Below are 16,309 nucleotides of genomic sequence, written 5' to 3'. Positions count from 1 at the left end.
TTGTACTACTAGCTCATTTTCTTTACTGCTATACATGTTAGTAGTTATTTAAATAAAAATTAATGTAAGATTTATGTTTAGCTTGGGGAATTGTGATTTTTAGAATCTCTTCTAAGGTATAGAAAGAACTTTTAAGTAGCCAGGTGTTAGCTTCTTTTTAAATGACTTGCCGACTAAGGCCTTCATGTTATCTGGGAGGTTGTTGGGTAGATTTGCTCCAATGTAAAGATCTGTTTCGGTCAGGATCAATCTGTAGAGGGGCATAGTGTTGTTTAATGTACTGTAGTTGTGAGTAGTGTAGCCTGTAAGAAGATCTAGATAGCTGCATGTAAGAGGACTTGTTTTAATTATGCCAGTCTTTATTTTATAATTCCTGTAGCAAATTTCGTTTAGTTTCAATCAAGCAATCAGGGCTGTTGTTAAAAACACAGCTTATGCCAAAAGGATCAGAGGCCTAAAACACTTAAAAATAAATAAACCCAGCGATAGCTAACAACAATCCCTTCCATGGTTGAGCAGACCTGGACAGAGATTGCCCATCGCTTTGATGTTTTTTATGCAACATGGGAATTCATACAACAACCTAATATACATTGTAGAACGTGTAATATTTTATAGTCATATGATTAAATTTCTTTATTACTGACTTATTTATTTATTTCTTAAGTAAAGGACGCCTGTTTGATTACCTGTATTTTTAAATGCCCAATTTTAAAGGTTAAACATTTGTATTATTTGACTGAGTTCACAACTAGCTTAATAAATAAATATATTTATTTATTAAAATGTTTATTTATTTACTATTCTAATATATAGTTAATGATATTTATTGACCAACGCCTAATAATAAAATAATTCGTAATTCCAGAGTACAAGGAGTATTCAATGAGAAAGCTCGAGAATAATCAAGAATCAAGTTTGCTATCACTCTTTACAAAATAACTAATAATACGATACTTGCCAGATGCTGTAGTCCATAAGTTCTTGTAAGGTTCAAACTCATTTGAAAGTTTTCGAATTTGATCGAACGGAGTTACGGGCATCCCAAATAGCTTTTGTCTTGAATTCAGGAGTTGACCAAATTCCTGCGTTTCTTTGATGAGTTTCCAAGCTCTTCTGACATCTACAGCGATTTCGTGTACCTTGAACAAAGTTTAAAGTGTGCTAATTTAATGACATGTAATGTATATACAATATAATAGAGCAGCCCTAACGATAATGAATATACATGTACCAAAGGTCAGGGTTTGCAAACAGACGTTAATGGCCAATTAATGAATGGACGGTTTACAACTGATTACACCACGAAACGGAAAACAATGAGATACTGGCAGATGAAGAACACAGTGACGAAAACACTGACAAAAAACGATCGCCGAATAAGTCTACTAAACAAGAGGAGTTAAATACTATATTAAACGTTCATCTCACATGAATCAATAATAATAATAAAGGCCATTCCTGCCCCCCTTCCTTTTTATTTCCGCCATTTTTTTTTCTTTATGCCATGACGATAGCCATTTGCTATTGGCCTCTGGTCAGTCGCAGGTGGTTATTAGACGAATGCAGACGTATTGTGACCTGTATTCTGTAGTTCAGTTTAGTGATTAGTGTTGTATATAGTTTTTTATTAATGTATGTATTAAGAGTTAGTGAATTTGACACACAACATGGAGGTTGTGATTCCTGACGTAGGCGTGCCACAACACTTTGGTATGATTTGTTTATTTTAGTTTGTAATTATGTATTAGGTTAGTTATTTACCTGAAGAAGAGATCAGATTGCAGATCTCGAAACGTAGTGTTACTGACTTTTTACAATAGCGTATAAATAAATGGTATTTTTAATATTCTAATGTATTAGATGGTTTAACTTACATTCTGTAGTAAACAATAGAAATTAAACTCCACTTTGAAATCTGCATTTTGGTATTGATCAATCACGGTACATTTAATGCCAATATACAGAAATGTATCTGCCTCTTTGGCGAACTTCAGCTGAAAGAGTAAACAGCTGTTAACTCCCAGTTAAATTTGAAATATGTTTCAAAGTGTTAAAATATTCCTGCAAACTTTTCTATATAAACTTTCTCGGTCTTCAACGAATATAAACGACTGGAAGAATTGGTACAACCGTTCTCGATATTAGCGCTTAGCAACACATTTAGAGAATAATTTTTATTTATAAGAAGATTCGGCCCAAATTCAAGATTCCCTTTTTAGGAAATCAATTCAATAATACAGTTAAGTACCGTGCAAAAATTATTTTATCCTACTAACTCTACCTATTTTGTAATTGACAAAAAGGAACAGCAAGGCCTAGTGGGATAACGTACCTTACTGAAATCGCTTTGTGCGGCCAAATTGGCAATGGTGACAGAGATCAACTCCAAGCGGTCCTGCAGCATAAACTCATCATCCACCTGCAGTTTCTGGAAGACCTCAGTCTCTTCGTCCAACATGTTATTGACCTCCTCCACCTTGATAGTCAGACGCTGGGGCCATCCCAGGGCCTCCCACTTGGCCTCAAACTCTTCTTGCTCCAATGCGTACCAAAACTGGTCCAGCATATCGTACTCCTGTTCATAAGACGACAGTTCATAAACAAAAGTGGGAGTCAACTATCAATAAGTGTACTAGAGTTTTGGCAACCTGGGACTTTCGAGTATCTAAAATGACATGTCAAGGATTAGAACTGGCGCTGTGAAACTGTAATCTGACTTTGTCATTATGGTTTATAAACATTTTGGTTGGGATTATGACGATATTTATTTTATAAACCGGACTATGAAAATAATTGAGAATTGTATACATTGTAACCAGTTTTCACCTGTTTCTGACAAACTGCCGCTTTTAATTACGCGGAGCTTTGAGAATGTCTACAGTTCAACTATGGGTGGGGAAGAGAGGATCTAGCATTGGCAAATGGATTTATGTAATCTATCAATACAATCAATTACCCAATGTCGGTTTTTACACAAAATGTTCTTTACACTGGCCGAGAATTGGTATTTTATGATACTCGTCTTTCTTAAGAGAATCTTAGCAAGCAAGTGACATTGATGTCTCATTCACCGTTCACATAATATTCATCCTTACTTCATATTCGTCGTTATGTGTGTAATTGGGTATATAAGTTTCCCAGTTTCAAAATGGACTACAAAGATTTAAGTTTGGAATTTTTTTATACAATTTTTTACTTGACCAAGAATGCTAGATTAATTTAATTTCTTTGTTATTAGCTAAATATTCCATTATTTTAGCTTTTAAAGATAGTTGTTTTACAGGAGAATACATTTTGTTGTTTCTGTATTACGTATTTAATTTAAACGTGATACCATCTGCAATTGACTTAAAGGGAGTAATAAATAAAAAGTCCGACAATCAGGACCGTTAATAATTTATTGTACGCTACTTGTCTTGGGTATAATTGGCCCAACAACTAAGTAAAATAAATAACCTACTATAGGTAAACCGCTAACAAAAAACCTTGGTTGATTTGAGTTCACGCAGGGTGGGGTAAATATCCCTCCGCCGCCCCTCCAAGCATCCCCACCACTGCTCGGCGCTCACTCTTAATTCAATCTAATAAAATCAGCTGACTAATCCGGCTCAGTCGGTATCGTTCACTGCTGCGACCCGTTCAGTTGAACCGGACAGTACAGAGTTACTACGCCTTCCCGCTAGAGCGTGTTTTACCGGTCATCGTGTTCAACAAAATAAACGATTGAACGGAATGGCCAAGTGAACGAAAGGATCCGCTTGCAAAAAAGTGTTCGGATAGAGGAAGAAACAACATATTTTACAGTGAATGGATAGATATATAACAAGAAACGTATTGTTTCAGGAATCTAGTAAATGTACATATATATATATATATATATATATATATATATATATATATATATATATTATTAGAACTGATTAACAAAAATTAACTGTATGTTACTATATACATTACTAAATATTTTAAACGTTAATACTTATGAACAATGGACTGGTTGATTGATATGCCTTTGATTTATCATAAGATTATTTCACTACAAATGTTTCAATAAATTACTAAACAACAAACAGACACATTGCATCGTTTGAAAATAATTTATTTTTATAAATAACAACATATTTTAAACATTTAATCGATTAAGTTCTCACCACTGTTCATAATACCCAGGCTGAGTCATAACAATAATATTACGCACACTACTAAACAGAACGCCTCCTCTCAAATCGACCCTGCACATCGCATCTATATCGACCATTTGGCAATACATTTTTAACAGCACTAATGTTAATGTTTTTGCTTTACAACTTCAGAATATTATTAATTTCACTAGTCGAATAAATTTAAAACAAGGTCAAAAAAAGCTAAAACCATGGATTACTTCAGGTTTAGTCCATGCTATAAGAGAAAGAGATAAATTACGTAAATTAGTAAAAAAGCAACCATTTAATGTGGAGCAACCCGCTATCTCAATTGCAGGAAAATTTTAAGCAGAAATTTAAAGCAACTAAAAAATATTATTTTTGTGATAAATTCGACCTAGCTAATAGGGATTTTAAAATGTTTTGGGGGTTTTTACTTAAATTGAGTGGTAGAGGGATTTACAAAGTTTCTTCCTTAAATAAATATTTGCCAAATACCAAATTATTCAATGACAAAATTAAGCTTGAAGTAGCTAACGAATTTAATGAATTCTTTACTAATGTGGGTCAGAACTTGGCGAACTCTAATGGCTCAAATATAAAAAATTTTTAGAAGACAGATCTTATAGTCTTCATTCGACATTTAACTTACGCACTGTTACAAGAGGTTATACGTTAGGTATCCAGTTTGAGAGGAAATTCTGCTCTTGGGCACGATTCAATACCTGCAAGTATATTACAAAAATCACATCATAATGTGAATGTGTCAAAACACATTTATTTTTTGACAAACAAAATCCGCAAGTACATTTTTGCCTTCAGACAATTACGAGAAGTATTCACAGATAAAGAAATTAAAGTGGCCTATTTTGCTTTGGTTCAATCCCAACTTTCATTTGGTATTATATTATGGTATTAATGGTGCTCCTTTCAAAACTATTCTTGAGCCACTAATTTTTGAACAGAAAACAATACTAAAAATCATGTTCTTTAAGAGTACAACATATTCTTTAGAATTAATTTTCTTCGAGGAAGAACTAATGACTATAAGAAATTTGTCAATTCAGCTTATACTCATAACACACGGTACTCGCAACAGGTCGTCATTACAGTTTCTATATTTATAAAACAACATTCAGCGTAACAAATTTGTATTATATTTCTCCAGTTTTGTACCGTAACGTGTGTTTGAGTTACAACTTCGCTTCTGTGTTTCAATTACCTAATCTTTACTGGTTTAAAAAACGCGTGAAGGATGGGTTACTATCGTTAGATGGCGAAGAAGTATATAGACTTATTGTTCCTTGTTATCGCTGAACTTCTAACCCTTCCTCGCTATTTATTGTTATTCGGTTTGTCCTTCACTATAATTACCATAACTAATACTTCATACGACAGTGCAGCAAAACTAGATTTATACTCGGTTACGTATCATTATCAATGTGACTCATCAATTGCCTGCGTGGTCACTGTTGTCATGGCCATCCAGCCGAATTAAAAATAAATTCTAAAACCATTTAATAATCTCCAAAATTACTAAACTACTATTTTTTACTTATAATATCATTTGTTCTATTATTAGTTTTAAGTTCCAATATTCACGACCAGAGCCTACGCACAGGCCCTAGGCCCATGTAGGCTCTTCCCAGATATACTACTCTTCTTATTTCAAATTTTAATTGAATTAAATAGACTTAATACAAGGTTTATTATAGTAAGAAATAATTAACTATGTATAAGTACCGTATTGTTACACTCTGATACATGATTTCAGACATTGTATGTGTTTGCATACACTTGTTGCAAAACGTATATATGTATATGTGTTTTATTATACTATTTTTAAGAAAATAAACCATTCTCATTTCATTTCACCTGATTTGGAAAAAAGTGTCAAATTTATTCAGTTGCCTGGCCAAATTTAACAAAACTTTTAAAGTGAACGGGTCTTTTGAAACACTCGGATCCGGATCACTCGTTCACCTGACTGACTCGTTCGAATTGAACGGTACAAGACCGAACGACACATCTTTAATGGCCACTGCCACTGCGTGGCTAACCTCACAACAAAATACAAGCTCCCTCGTTAAATACATCTGCCCTGCACCCATAAATGTTATAATAAATAAAAATTAACACACATATATGTAATATAAAACTAAAATGTGCAAACTGGACTAGTGTGTGTGTGTGTGTGTGTGTGTGTGTGTGTGTGTGTGTGTGTGTGTGTGCGCGCGCGCGCGCGCGCGCGTCGTAAATAAGAACTCAATGTGAACGGTAAAAACAATTTGTATATTTACTTATATATTTGTTAAAATAAAGATGGTTACTCGTGTCAATATTGGTCGAATCGTAAAACGGCAATACCAGGATCTTCTGCTATTTCGCTGTCACTTTCAGACGTTAGATCCCCTCGTCCATCACTACCGGTGCCGTCATCGTCATCGGAACTCGATGAGTCGTTGTTAACAGATATGATAAATCTATCCACTGCTTCGTCTATGACACATTCTCTCTGCCTATACGTATCTTCTATTTTATAGACGTGCTCGCAACACTTCCGCCATTTCGCAACTGGGTACTCACTAAATAACTTACAGCAGAGCTCTTTTTTTTCTTTCATGCACTCAGTAAAGGGTTCAGCGACTCTGTCCTTAATATCACCCCACACTAACTCAATTGGGCTCAGATCTGCATGATAGGGCGGCAGACGACCTACAGTGTGTCCAGCATCAGTAAAAAATGTATCAATAGAATATTTTTTGTCGCAGGAGTAGATTTGACTAACACTATCAATTGAGCCTTTGTCATAGTCGGAGCGAATTCAATACCTTGCCGGGTGAGCCAGTCTTGGATGTCGGCCTTCAACGTCGCACTGCTTGGTTTTTTTGTCGTCTTCCTTGTTATGGTAGCTTGCATTATCCATAACAACCACACTTTTTTCAGAGAGATTTGGAATGAGACATTGAATGACCCACTTGGAAAAATTTGTGCAGTCCATGTCATCGTGATAGTCTTGAGACACATTGATTTTCCTCCCCTTCTTATTACTGGTAGGGATCCATATTTTCAAGGCATTTGGAACAAACCCTGCTTCACCTCCTGCGTGAATTATTATAAGTCTTGGGCCCTTCCCAACGTCTTTCGTTATCCCAATTTCAAATTGAGACTGCCAACACTTACGGCTAACGTGCGACTTGTTAATATAAGTTTCGTCTACATACACTATATTTTCCTTACCATGTCTCAGTTTTTGAATTTCGCGTAAATAGTTTGCTTGCCAGCCTGCTACATGAGTCTGTTCTATTAATATTTTTCGCTTTGACTGAGTTGTAAGCCATTTGAATCCCATATCTTTCAATGAATTTTTTAAGTATTCTTTACCACACTTTAAGATATTCTCTTCCTCTAACAGAGCTATAAGTTTAGCCAGTGTAGGAGGTATCTTTTTCAATGCATAAAAATCATGTACTTTTCTTCTTATGATGCATTTTGTAAAATCGTCAACAAGAATTTTTTATTTTTTTTTAACTTTTTTTGCCAATGAGAGTGCAAAAAGTCAAACTTCCCTTTGCTTGATATCGTTTTCCCTCAGCTGCTATTTTTTTAATTAAGGACTCAGAGACGCCAGTCGCATTGCTTGCAGCCTCGACTACGTTGTATTTTAAACTGTACTGTTCCTTTGTGTCTTTCAAATGTTTGTAGACATTATACACAATTTCGCGAGCCTGTCCGTGTAGTGGACGACCCGAGAAACACGCCGATTTAGATGTAGACGCCATCGACTATATGTACACGCGAGCTAAGCGACACTTGTATAGGCTTACACACAACAAAACAATACAGATAGAGAATAGGTAAGTAACTGCAGTATAAATAAAATGGCGCGAGCAAGACAAGACAAGAAGATGCTTCGCCACTCGCCACTCTCCTCCCGCCGGAGGGGGGGCCCCTCCTGCGCTGTGCTGCTCAAATATTTGCTTCTGCGCAGGTTTCTTTATTAGCGGTTCACCTATAACTTCTTTAGTTTAAAATTACTGTAATTATAACTTTCAGTCTTTCGGTTATTGGTTTAACAATTAGGAATCAAGTAACCTCTAAATTAATGTAGGCTTAATATAACAGAAATTTAATGTGCACTATTTTATACTTTGTCTCACTCCTTACGGTCTCACTTGTACAACAATTCGAACTTTTATTGGCCATCCAATTTTATTAAATAACATTAGAGATCCCTAGTTTGTGCACATTACTCTTCCTGTTATACCTTTAAAATGAGGCGACACTTGCTAGTATTTAAAAATTTTAACTTATCTCCCAACTACCCATCTTTGGGAAAGGACTAAAAGAATTTCAAAAATCAAAAAACTCCTTAGTTCATAGGTCATATAAACATGTTCCAATGTAAATCACTTCATCTCCATCCATAAGAAAGTTAATAGGGGGTGGGACATTTAAGACACACTATAGGATTAGCAGTTTGCATTTAGTTTGCATGAGGTAAAAACATCCAAGTGAAAAATTGCAATGCTACCTGGTTACTTTTTGCAAGCTTCAGAAATCATGAATTTAAGTGTTGGAGTGATGTGATGTACTGGAACATATAGGTAACTTACTAATGAAGATATCAACCTTTCTAAGTAATGATAACCAGTTTAGGAATGAAGGAATATAAATTAGAGAAAAAATACCAGAAGGTACCGACGAACTGTGTCGTCCAATCCCCTCACTGTTAATGGTATTGTCTCCATCCACTCTCTCATTTCCATCAGCAATTCTATGGTCCCAGGCTTCTCACACAATTTCCTGTACACAGCCTTGTACTCATCCATCACCTGTCCACAAACAGTATGTGTAGAAAGTGTCAATGGTATTGTCTCCATCCACTCACATATTTCCATCAGCAATTCTATGTTTAATTATACGTTGCCACTTTTATGTGAAATGATCACAAACTCCAAGCGCAATAGACAATAGTTGTACGACACGCTTAACTAAATGTCAGACATAACCTCAAACCGTTCCACGGAGAGTTGGAAAATGTATTTTGTTACTGCTGAAAGGGTTGATTAACACATCTGGTAAACTTGATTGTTACAAAAGAATCTACTATAGCACTATTTCAGATGAACAGTTTGTATATTACATAGTATACTTACACCCTCGAGAAGTACTTTCATCTTGGCTGCAAATGCATCAAGCAGCTTGGTAGCAATTTCTTGTCGCTTGTTGCAAAGAAACTGTCTGAGTGCGTCTACATGTACAATGAATGGCCCAATAACGATGACGGCTGGGATGGTCGCTATAAGGTTAGCCTTCATTCTCATGTGCAAAGCCACCTCGTCCTTTACCTCGTGGACAGGGTGATTCTCTTCCTTGTACTTCCTACATAAATTTATATGTTTATTATTCTTATTTTTATCATTAGTGTACACAAACATATTAAAATGATCCAGAGAAAATGTGTAGCTTTATTTATTAGTAAACATGAAAGGATATAAATCCAAAGTATTATTACTGCTAGTTCTTCATAGTGCTACAAAATCATTTCATACACTAATCAAAATACAATGTACCTGTTAAATGAGTATACGTGTTTTAGAGAATAATACTTTTTTCAAGGAATTGTAAAGTTGTTAATGTGTTAATTCAAAGACTCACTTAGAGAAGAACCTTCAGTACTAGTCTATTGCGCTACGCTTGAATCTAGTAATCTCTGAAGAACGATTAAAGGAACATCCATAAAATACTCTTTCTCAAGTAATAAAAACCTTATAATATAACAGTATAATGAATATTATATCTTGGAACTGCCGTCCCACTACTGTAGATCGATGTAATAACCCACTGTGTGCATAAACACTGAGAATTTGACTTTCGTCACTACTTCTAAAGGTAGACACTACAGGAAAACGAGCTTACTTTCCAAACAGGTCTCACAAGTTTAATCAAGTGACCTTTATATACAACAGAGACATCACGCAAAGAGAAATAATTATCATCATACTTAATGTCCCTGATTCTGAAGCATCCACGATATGCTCACTCCCATTATTAAAATTAGGTTAAGTATAGTGGATCAGTTTAAGTAAAACGGTTTAAGTAACATTAGTTGAAATGATCTAAGGTAGTAAGTTGAAAACATTACTCGATAAACCGGTCTACGTCAAGGGTGTAGAGCTGGACATGGCGATCGTATTCCCTGCAGTAGGCTATTAACGGCACCACAGCGCTTCTTATAGCCTTCAGCATCCGTTCCTTCAGGGTGCATATCTCCGCCTCTTGCAGCCCAATGGAGGACAAGAACAGGTCCTCGGCGTACTTCAGCCTCTCCATCAACATGGGCTCCACCTGTGGTATCTTGTGACTCATTACTATCCCATAGTCCATGATCTTTTCCAGGGTTTTCTGAAATTACAAGATAGTGGTTTAAAGATAGAACAATACTTAAATTGTGATGATAGATGTGTGATAGATGATAAGACTTGTGGCAATTGAGCGTCCTTTATATGGAAATTCGTCATAGATGTATGACCCACAGTTTATCTGGAGGGATATATTTCTATGTATATTATAGGTGAACTGGTGCTAAATTTAACATTCAATATTGTGTTACTCAATCCCAAAACTGTCATTGGTTCTATCGTCATAACGGATCAAACCCATTCAACGAAGGCCCAGGACATGAGCCACTCTCCACCATTCAGCATGGCTTCTCTACTTACAAAGAATATAGTATTCTGTACGCAAACACGCTTCATGTGTCTTAAGTAAACTAACTTAAACAATTGTGGCTAATAATACCAGGTTTCACAAAAGAAAACTTTTCTAAAACAGTAAGAAACACAAACCTCAAACATAAATGGGTCAGTGGAAAAGTATGCCCCTTTCTCGTTGACGTTTAATTTGAGAATGAATATCGGCACCGATACAGGCTTGAACTGGGTCTCTATTAAGTCAGTACCCCAAACGAAGTCAGGCTTTACACCCACCGTGCAGAGACAAGGAGTCTCTACTAGTGTGACAAACGCTCTCACTGAAGTAACTACAAGCTGCCTCAAAGCCCCCTGAAAACAACCACAACATTAATTGTAGGAACTCTGTCTTTAGTACCCCAAACGAAGTCAGGCTTTACACCCACTGTGCAGAGACAAGGAGTCTCTACTAGTGTGACAAACGCTCTCACTGAAGTAACTACAAGCTGCCTCAAAGCCCCCTGAAAACAACCACAACATTAATTGTAGGAACTCTGTCTTTAGTACCCCAAACGAAGTCAGGCTTTACACCCACTGTGCAGAGACAAGGAGTCTCTACTAGTGTGACAAACGCTCTCACTGAAGTAACTACAAGCTGCCTCAAAGCCCCCTGAAAACAACCACAACATTAATTGTAGGAACTCTGTCTTTAGTACCCCAAACGAAGTCAGGCTTTACACCCACCGTGCAGAGACAAGGAGTCTCTACTAGTGTGACAAACGCTCTCACTGAAGTAACTACAAGCTGCCTCAAAGCCCCCTGAAAACAACCACAACATTAATTGTAGGAACTCTGTCTTTAGTACCCCAAACGAAGTCAGGCTTTACACCCACCGTGCAGAGACAAGGAGTCTCTACTAGTGTGACAAACGCTCTCACTGAAGTAACTACAAGCTGCCTCAAAGCCCCCTGAAAACAACCACAACATTAATTGTAGGAACTCTGTCTTTAGTACCCCAAACGAAGTCAGGCTTTACACCCACCGTGCAGAGACAAGGAGTCTCTACTAGTGTGACAAACGCTCTCACTGAAGTAACTACAAGCTGCCTCAAAGCCCCCTGAAAACAACCACAACATTAATTGTAGGAACTCTGTCTTTAGTACCCCAAACGAAGTCAGGCTTTACACCCACTGTGCAGAGACAAGGAGTCTCTACTAGTGTGACAAACGCTCTCACTGAAGTAACTACAAGCTGCCTCAAAGCTCCCTGAAAACAACCACAACATTAATTGTAGGAACTCGGTCTTTTTAGGTAAATTCCCCACGCAAAAAATACTGTTATAAAAGTACGTGAGCGACTTAAGTTTAGCTTTACAGTGCTAAAATAATTCATGTTTTCTAATAGTTTTTATGTTTTAATAGTTTTGTACACAAGTTATATTGGACAAGTTAAATTTCCATTTGCATAGATCCAAGAAGTATATTTCGCTTAAGAAATAATAGATTTAGATTTATGCAGACAAAATAACAATTTCTACCATGTTACTTTCGTAAAAGACGAAATTAAAGGTTGAATTGCACAATTTTTATTGTCTTTCTCTTTTTACCCCTAAGAAAGACCAGTGTGATTTTTGCACAAGCTATAGCTTTTCATCTAAAAAAAAAAAAACATAGAAAACCTAAGAGACAAGTACAACATACATATTAGAGAGAAGGAACTGTCTCGTATTTCAAAGGCAGAAGACAAAGCTAAAGTATATGAAAATTTTATTGTGGCCTGTTACGACTTGCAAGCGGTGTTACCAGTGCCAAAAGGGGACGCATCTAATTTTTATTATAAATCAAAGATGAACTGTTTAAACTAAAAATGTAATTTGCATGAAGGCGAGGATATTAGAGGAGTGGATGAACTAGAAACATGCGTTTTCAAACATTTAAAAGACAAATCGAAAGCTGTCAATGATCCAAACTTAGAAATAGTACTTTACTCAGACAATTGAAAATTAAGTATATGATAGCTATGTAAATGTTTGCTGTGACAAAACTACCTACCAAAACCATCACTTTTGATCAAGTTTTTGATAAAGAGGCACACCCAAAAGGAGGATGACAGTGCCCACTCAGTGATAAAGAAAGAAACAAAAAAGGTGCTTAAATCTGGCCCAATTTATGAATCTTCTCAAGTATTCACAATAATACGAACAGCTAAAAAAATGTAACGGCATTCAAGATCACATAAATGTGTCATGAAGGTTTTCTAGACTTTAAAAGAATGAATGTGGATTCGTATTATCAACTACAACAAAAAAGACAAAGAAGAAAGAGAAGGAGATGGCCAGCTGAAGCTTACCAAAGCCCACATCATTAGAATTGAAAATGCAAATCCAAATAAAGTATTTTATAAGGATTTATACACTGAATCAAATTTAAAAGAAGTGAAAATTAGAGAAATAAAAAACAACCTTAGAAAGGGTGACACTACAAAAATTATATACACAGAAAAGTTGGAAATTGCGCCTAGGAAAAAAGCTGACTTTTTGAGTTAAGTAGCCTCCAATTTAGTACCTAACTACTACAAGGACTTTTAGTACCTCTTAGTACTTTTAGTAGTATTTGTAACTTTAGTGTTGGTCGCTACCTTTAATAATATTTGTATTTTTTTTCAATTAGTACCCAACAATATAAGGACTTTTATAATAATTTTTAACTTTAGTGTTAGTGCTTTTTATAACATTTTTCATTTAGTAGCCAACTACTACAAGGACTTTAATAATAATTCGTTATTGTTTAATAACTCATTATTTCAGTAACCTTTGTTGAACCTTGTATCTTAAACAATTTACATTTTTATATTCTTTATTAAAGATCTGTCTGTTTTAGCTCAGAACAATGTTTTTGTTGAATTTATTTATCTACCTACAGAATGACATAACTCAAAATAAAGATGACATAAACGTGTTATAGATTTTTTTCAGCTACAAGGCAATACCTAACTGTATGTTGCTATATAAAAAATATATCTGTTGATTTTGATTGGTAGTTAGTTCATCGTAAGGAAATATATTTACGCAGACTTAAATTTTTGTTGAGTTGTGCCACTGTTTTAGCGGGAGTGCGATATTATTTCATAATAAAGTGTATTATTATCTGCAACAATATTGAAAGTAGTAGAATTTATTTTTCTTTTAAAACTTTAGTAATACATTTTTTAATATCTTCTATCTTGTATGTACCAGTTGGTAAACTTATGTTTTCACCAATGTTGATTTTATTGTTTATATTTTCTTCAACATTTGGAATTAAATTATTTCGTTAAATCTAAAAACCCCATCTCCCATTCATTATATAAACCCAAATCGAAAGGTGGAAAAAGAGAACATTTTACACTTGAATGTTTTCCAGTAACACAAATCATCTTCGTACAGTTAGAAAGTCTAAACACAAATGACCGAAATTCACTGTGCCGTCTCATTTAGGAAAATAATTATATTTAATATTCACTTTGTCACCGTCAGCACTTTTTAGATATTTTTGAATATCAATTGGTGGACGTACACTTCAAAAAATGTCACAATATTCAACATTTAACCCTATTTTGTAAAAACATACCCAGTGTGTACCTTGTCCTACATAACTATCTAAATTTATAGTTGCAAATGCTGTATTACGTATTCTAAATGGTAATAAATCGCGCATGAAAACCCCTCTGAAATATAGTATTTTAAATTTTTTTGCATATTTTAATATATCTTTATTTGTTAATTGTTTACTAGCTAAGTGTTCAATTATTTTTAATGAGTAAATTGTAATTTTTTTAAATACCTATAACCTTTATACGGTCTTAAATATAAATCTTTAGCTTTTTAAAGTTTTATTTTTATTAACATTCTTTTTATTCTTCTTACATGTACAGCAATTGTTTGACTTTTTAGTTATTTCAACCTTTTCCTCCAAGTTTGGTTTTCGCTTTCATGATATTAGTAACTGTCCATGCAGCTTTTTCACGTAAACTTGAATCAGAAGCTAATCTATTTGACAAGCACCTTCAGCTAATAAACACTCTGCAATTTATCTCTGTTTATTATCACTATATTTTACATAAGTTATATCGTTTTCGCGATACAGTCAAGTTTATTAATTCCTTTTTGACCTAATGCCTCTTATTTAACCCTCCGTTACACGCGCCGCGGACTCACAGTCCACAAAAACCAGTATTTATAAATATGTTTAGTTAGTTGCGTCCCAGCCCACCCTGTGGGCGTCTACCTTCCCTCCTCTACCCCTCTGCGAGGGAGGCAATGTTTGTTTACGAGCTCCTCATGCATATGAAGAATGGGGCGATCAAGCCAGGCGGAGAGAAAGAGTGGTGGAAAGAGCCGAGCAGTACCGATAAATCCCGAAAATTCCTGACAAACCCTGTACATGCGGCTGATAGCGACCTCAGTTCGGAACGGTTCTGATTTCTATTATCTTACGAATTAATGTGTCGTTTTATATCCGAATTAATGAGTCGTTTTATATCCGAATTAATGAGTCGTTTTATATCCGAACATATCTGCAAATCATAGAAATTATATCGAATTAATTATATTAATATTGAACTTTCTTCATAACTCCAAAGACACTTTACAAACTGTGAGATGGTGCACAACGAATAAAATGTCATAATCTCATCATATTTTGCATATAGGCTTAAAATGACGGTAAACATATTTTTTTGCTATTGGAATATATTCAAATTAATAGGACAAAAGCAACATATTATAATGTAGAGTCCTTAATTGGAAGTAAATAAATTAATAATTACGCTACAAAATCTGTAATAAACTAAGGGGATTAAAAAAGAAACTTGCGAGTAAATATTCAACCAAAAACATAATTTTGAAACATGACAAAATCAATGACAACTACCTGACTTAAATACCTAACATAGCACGTGACATCATTAATAAATACAAAATTTTCATAATTATATTATATCACTGTAACTGACAAATTCAGTTTAAGATCATATATGAGTATAAGTTTGGTTTACAATTTTAAACACTTATATTACAGAAATATTTATGTAATACAGATAATAAAGATGTAGTCCTACTGATCTCTAATGCTAAGAATATACAGATGTAGACAAGATTAATTGCCTGTCATTAATTACGTTGTAAAATCAAGGTTTAATGAAATAAATTTAATTACGATGCATCCTGCAGCATCCAGCTTTGAAAATGTTTTTTAAATATATGTATGCTGTACTAAACTAAGGAAAGGGGTTTGAAAATACAGTGATACATTTTAATAGGTTTGCCAGGAACTGATCTAAATTAAATTCAGAGGAGTACAGAGCGAGAACGTGCGGACTGCTCATTCCACTATTCCAATACACGGGATATCTGTAGTTGGCAGGAGGGGCCCCTCCATCCCCACTCTTTCTCTCCGCCTGGCTTGATCGCCCCATTCTTCATATGCATGA

General features: G+C 35.0%; 1 protein-coding gene across 1 annotated transcript; it reads right to left on the bottom strand.

The window, feature by feature from the left end:
- Positions 1–844: 844 nt before the first annotated feature.
- Positions 845–12,440, bottom strand: LOC124357909 (dynein axonemal heavy chain 1). The gene is made up of 6 exons (XM_046810022.1): positions 10,997–12,440; positions 10,294–10,553; positions 9,305–9,530; positions 8,837–8,980; positions 2,336–2,578; positions 845–1,142 (listed from the first exon to the last, which is right to left on the bottom strand). Exons 1-6 carry the CDS (start codon positions 11,003–11,005, stop codon positions 906–908), a joined length of 1,119 nt encoding a protein of 372 aa, XP_046665978.1. The 5' UTR covers positions 11,006–12,440; the 3' UTR covers positions 845–905.
- Between the last annotated feature and the right edge of the window lie 3,869 nt (positions 12,441–16,309).

The sequence above is a fragment of the Homalodisca vitripennis genome, chromosome 3 (genome assembly GCF_021130785.1).
Source record: "Homalodisca vitripennis isolate AUS2020 chromosome 3, UT_GWSS_2.1, whole genome shotgun sequence".
NCBI lineage: Eukaryota > Metazoa > Arthropoda > Insecta > Hemiptera > Cicadellidae > Homalodisca > Homalodisca vitripennis.
This window is presented reverse-complemented; position numbering and strand designations above follow the sequence as displayed.

What these genes read in the sequence shown, in the direction of transcription:
- LOC124357909 (XM_046810022.1), bottom strand. An exon ending in GACGTAGACCGGTTTATCGA is followed by an intron (nt 9,531 to 10,293) that starts GTAATGTTTTCA and finishes AAATTTATGTAG; the next exon opens with GAAGTACAAGGAAGAGAATC. An exon ending in CAGTTCGTCGGTACCTTCTG is followed by an intron (nt 2,579 to 8,836) that starts GTATTTTTTCTC and finishes TCTTATGAACAG; the next exon opens with GAGTACGATATGCTGGACCA.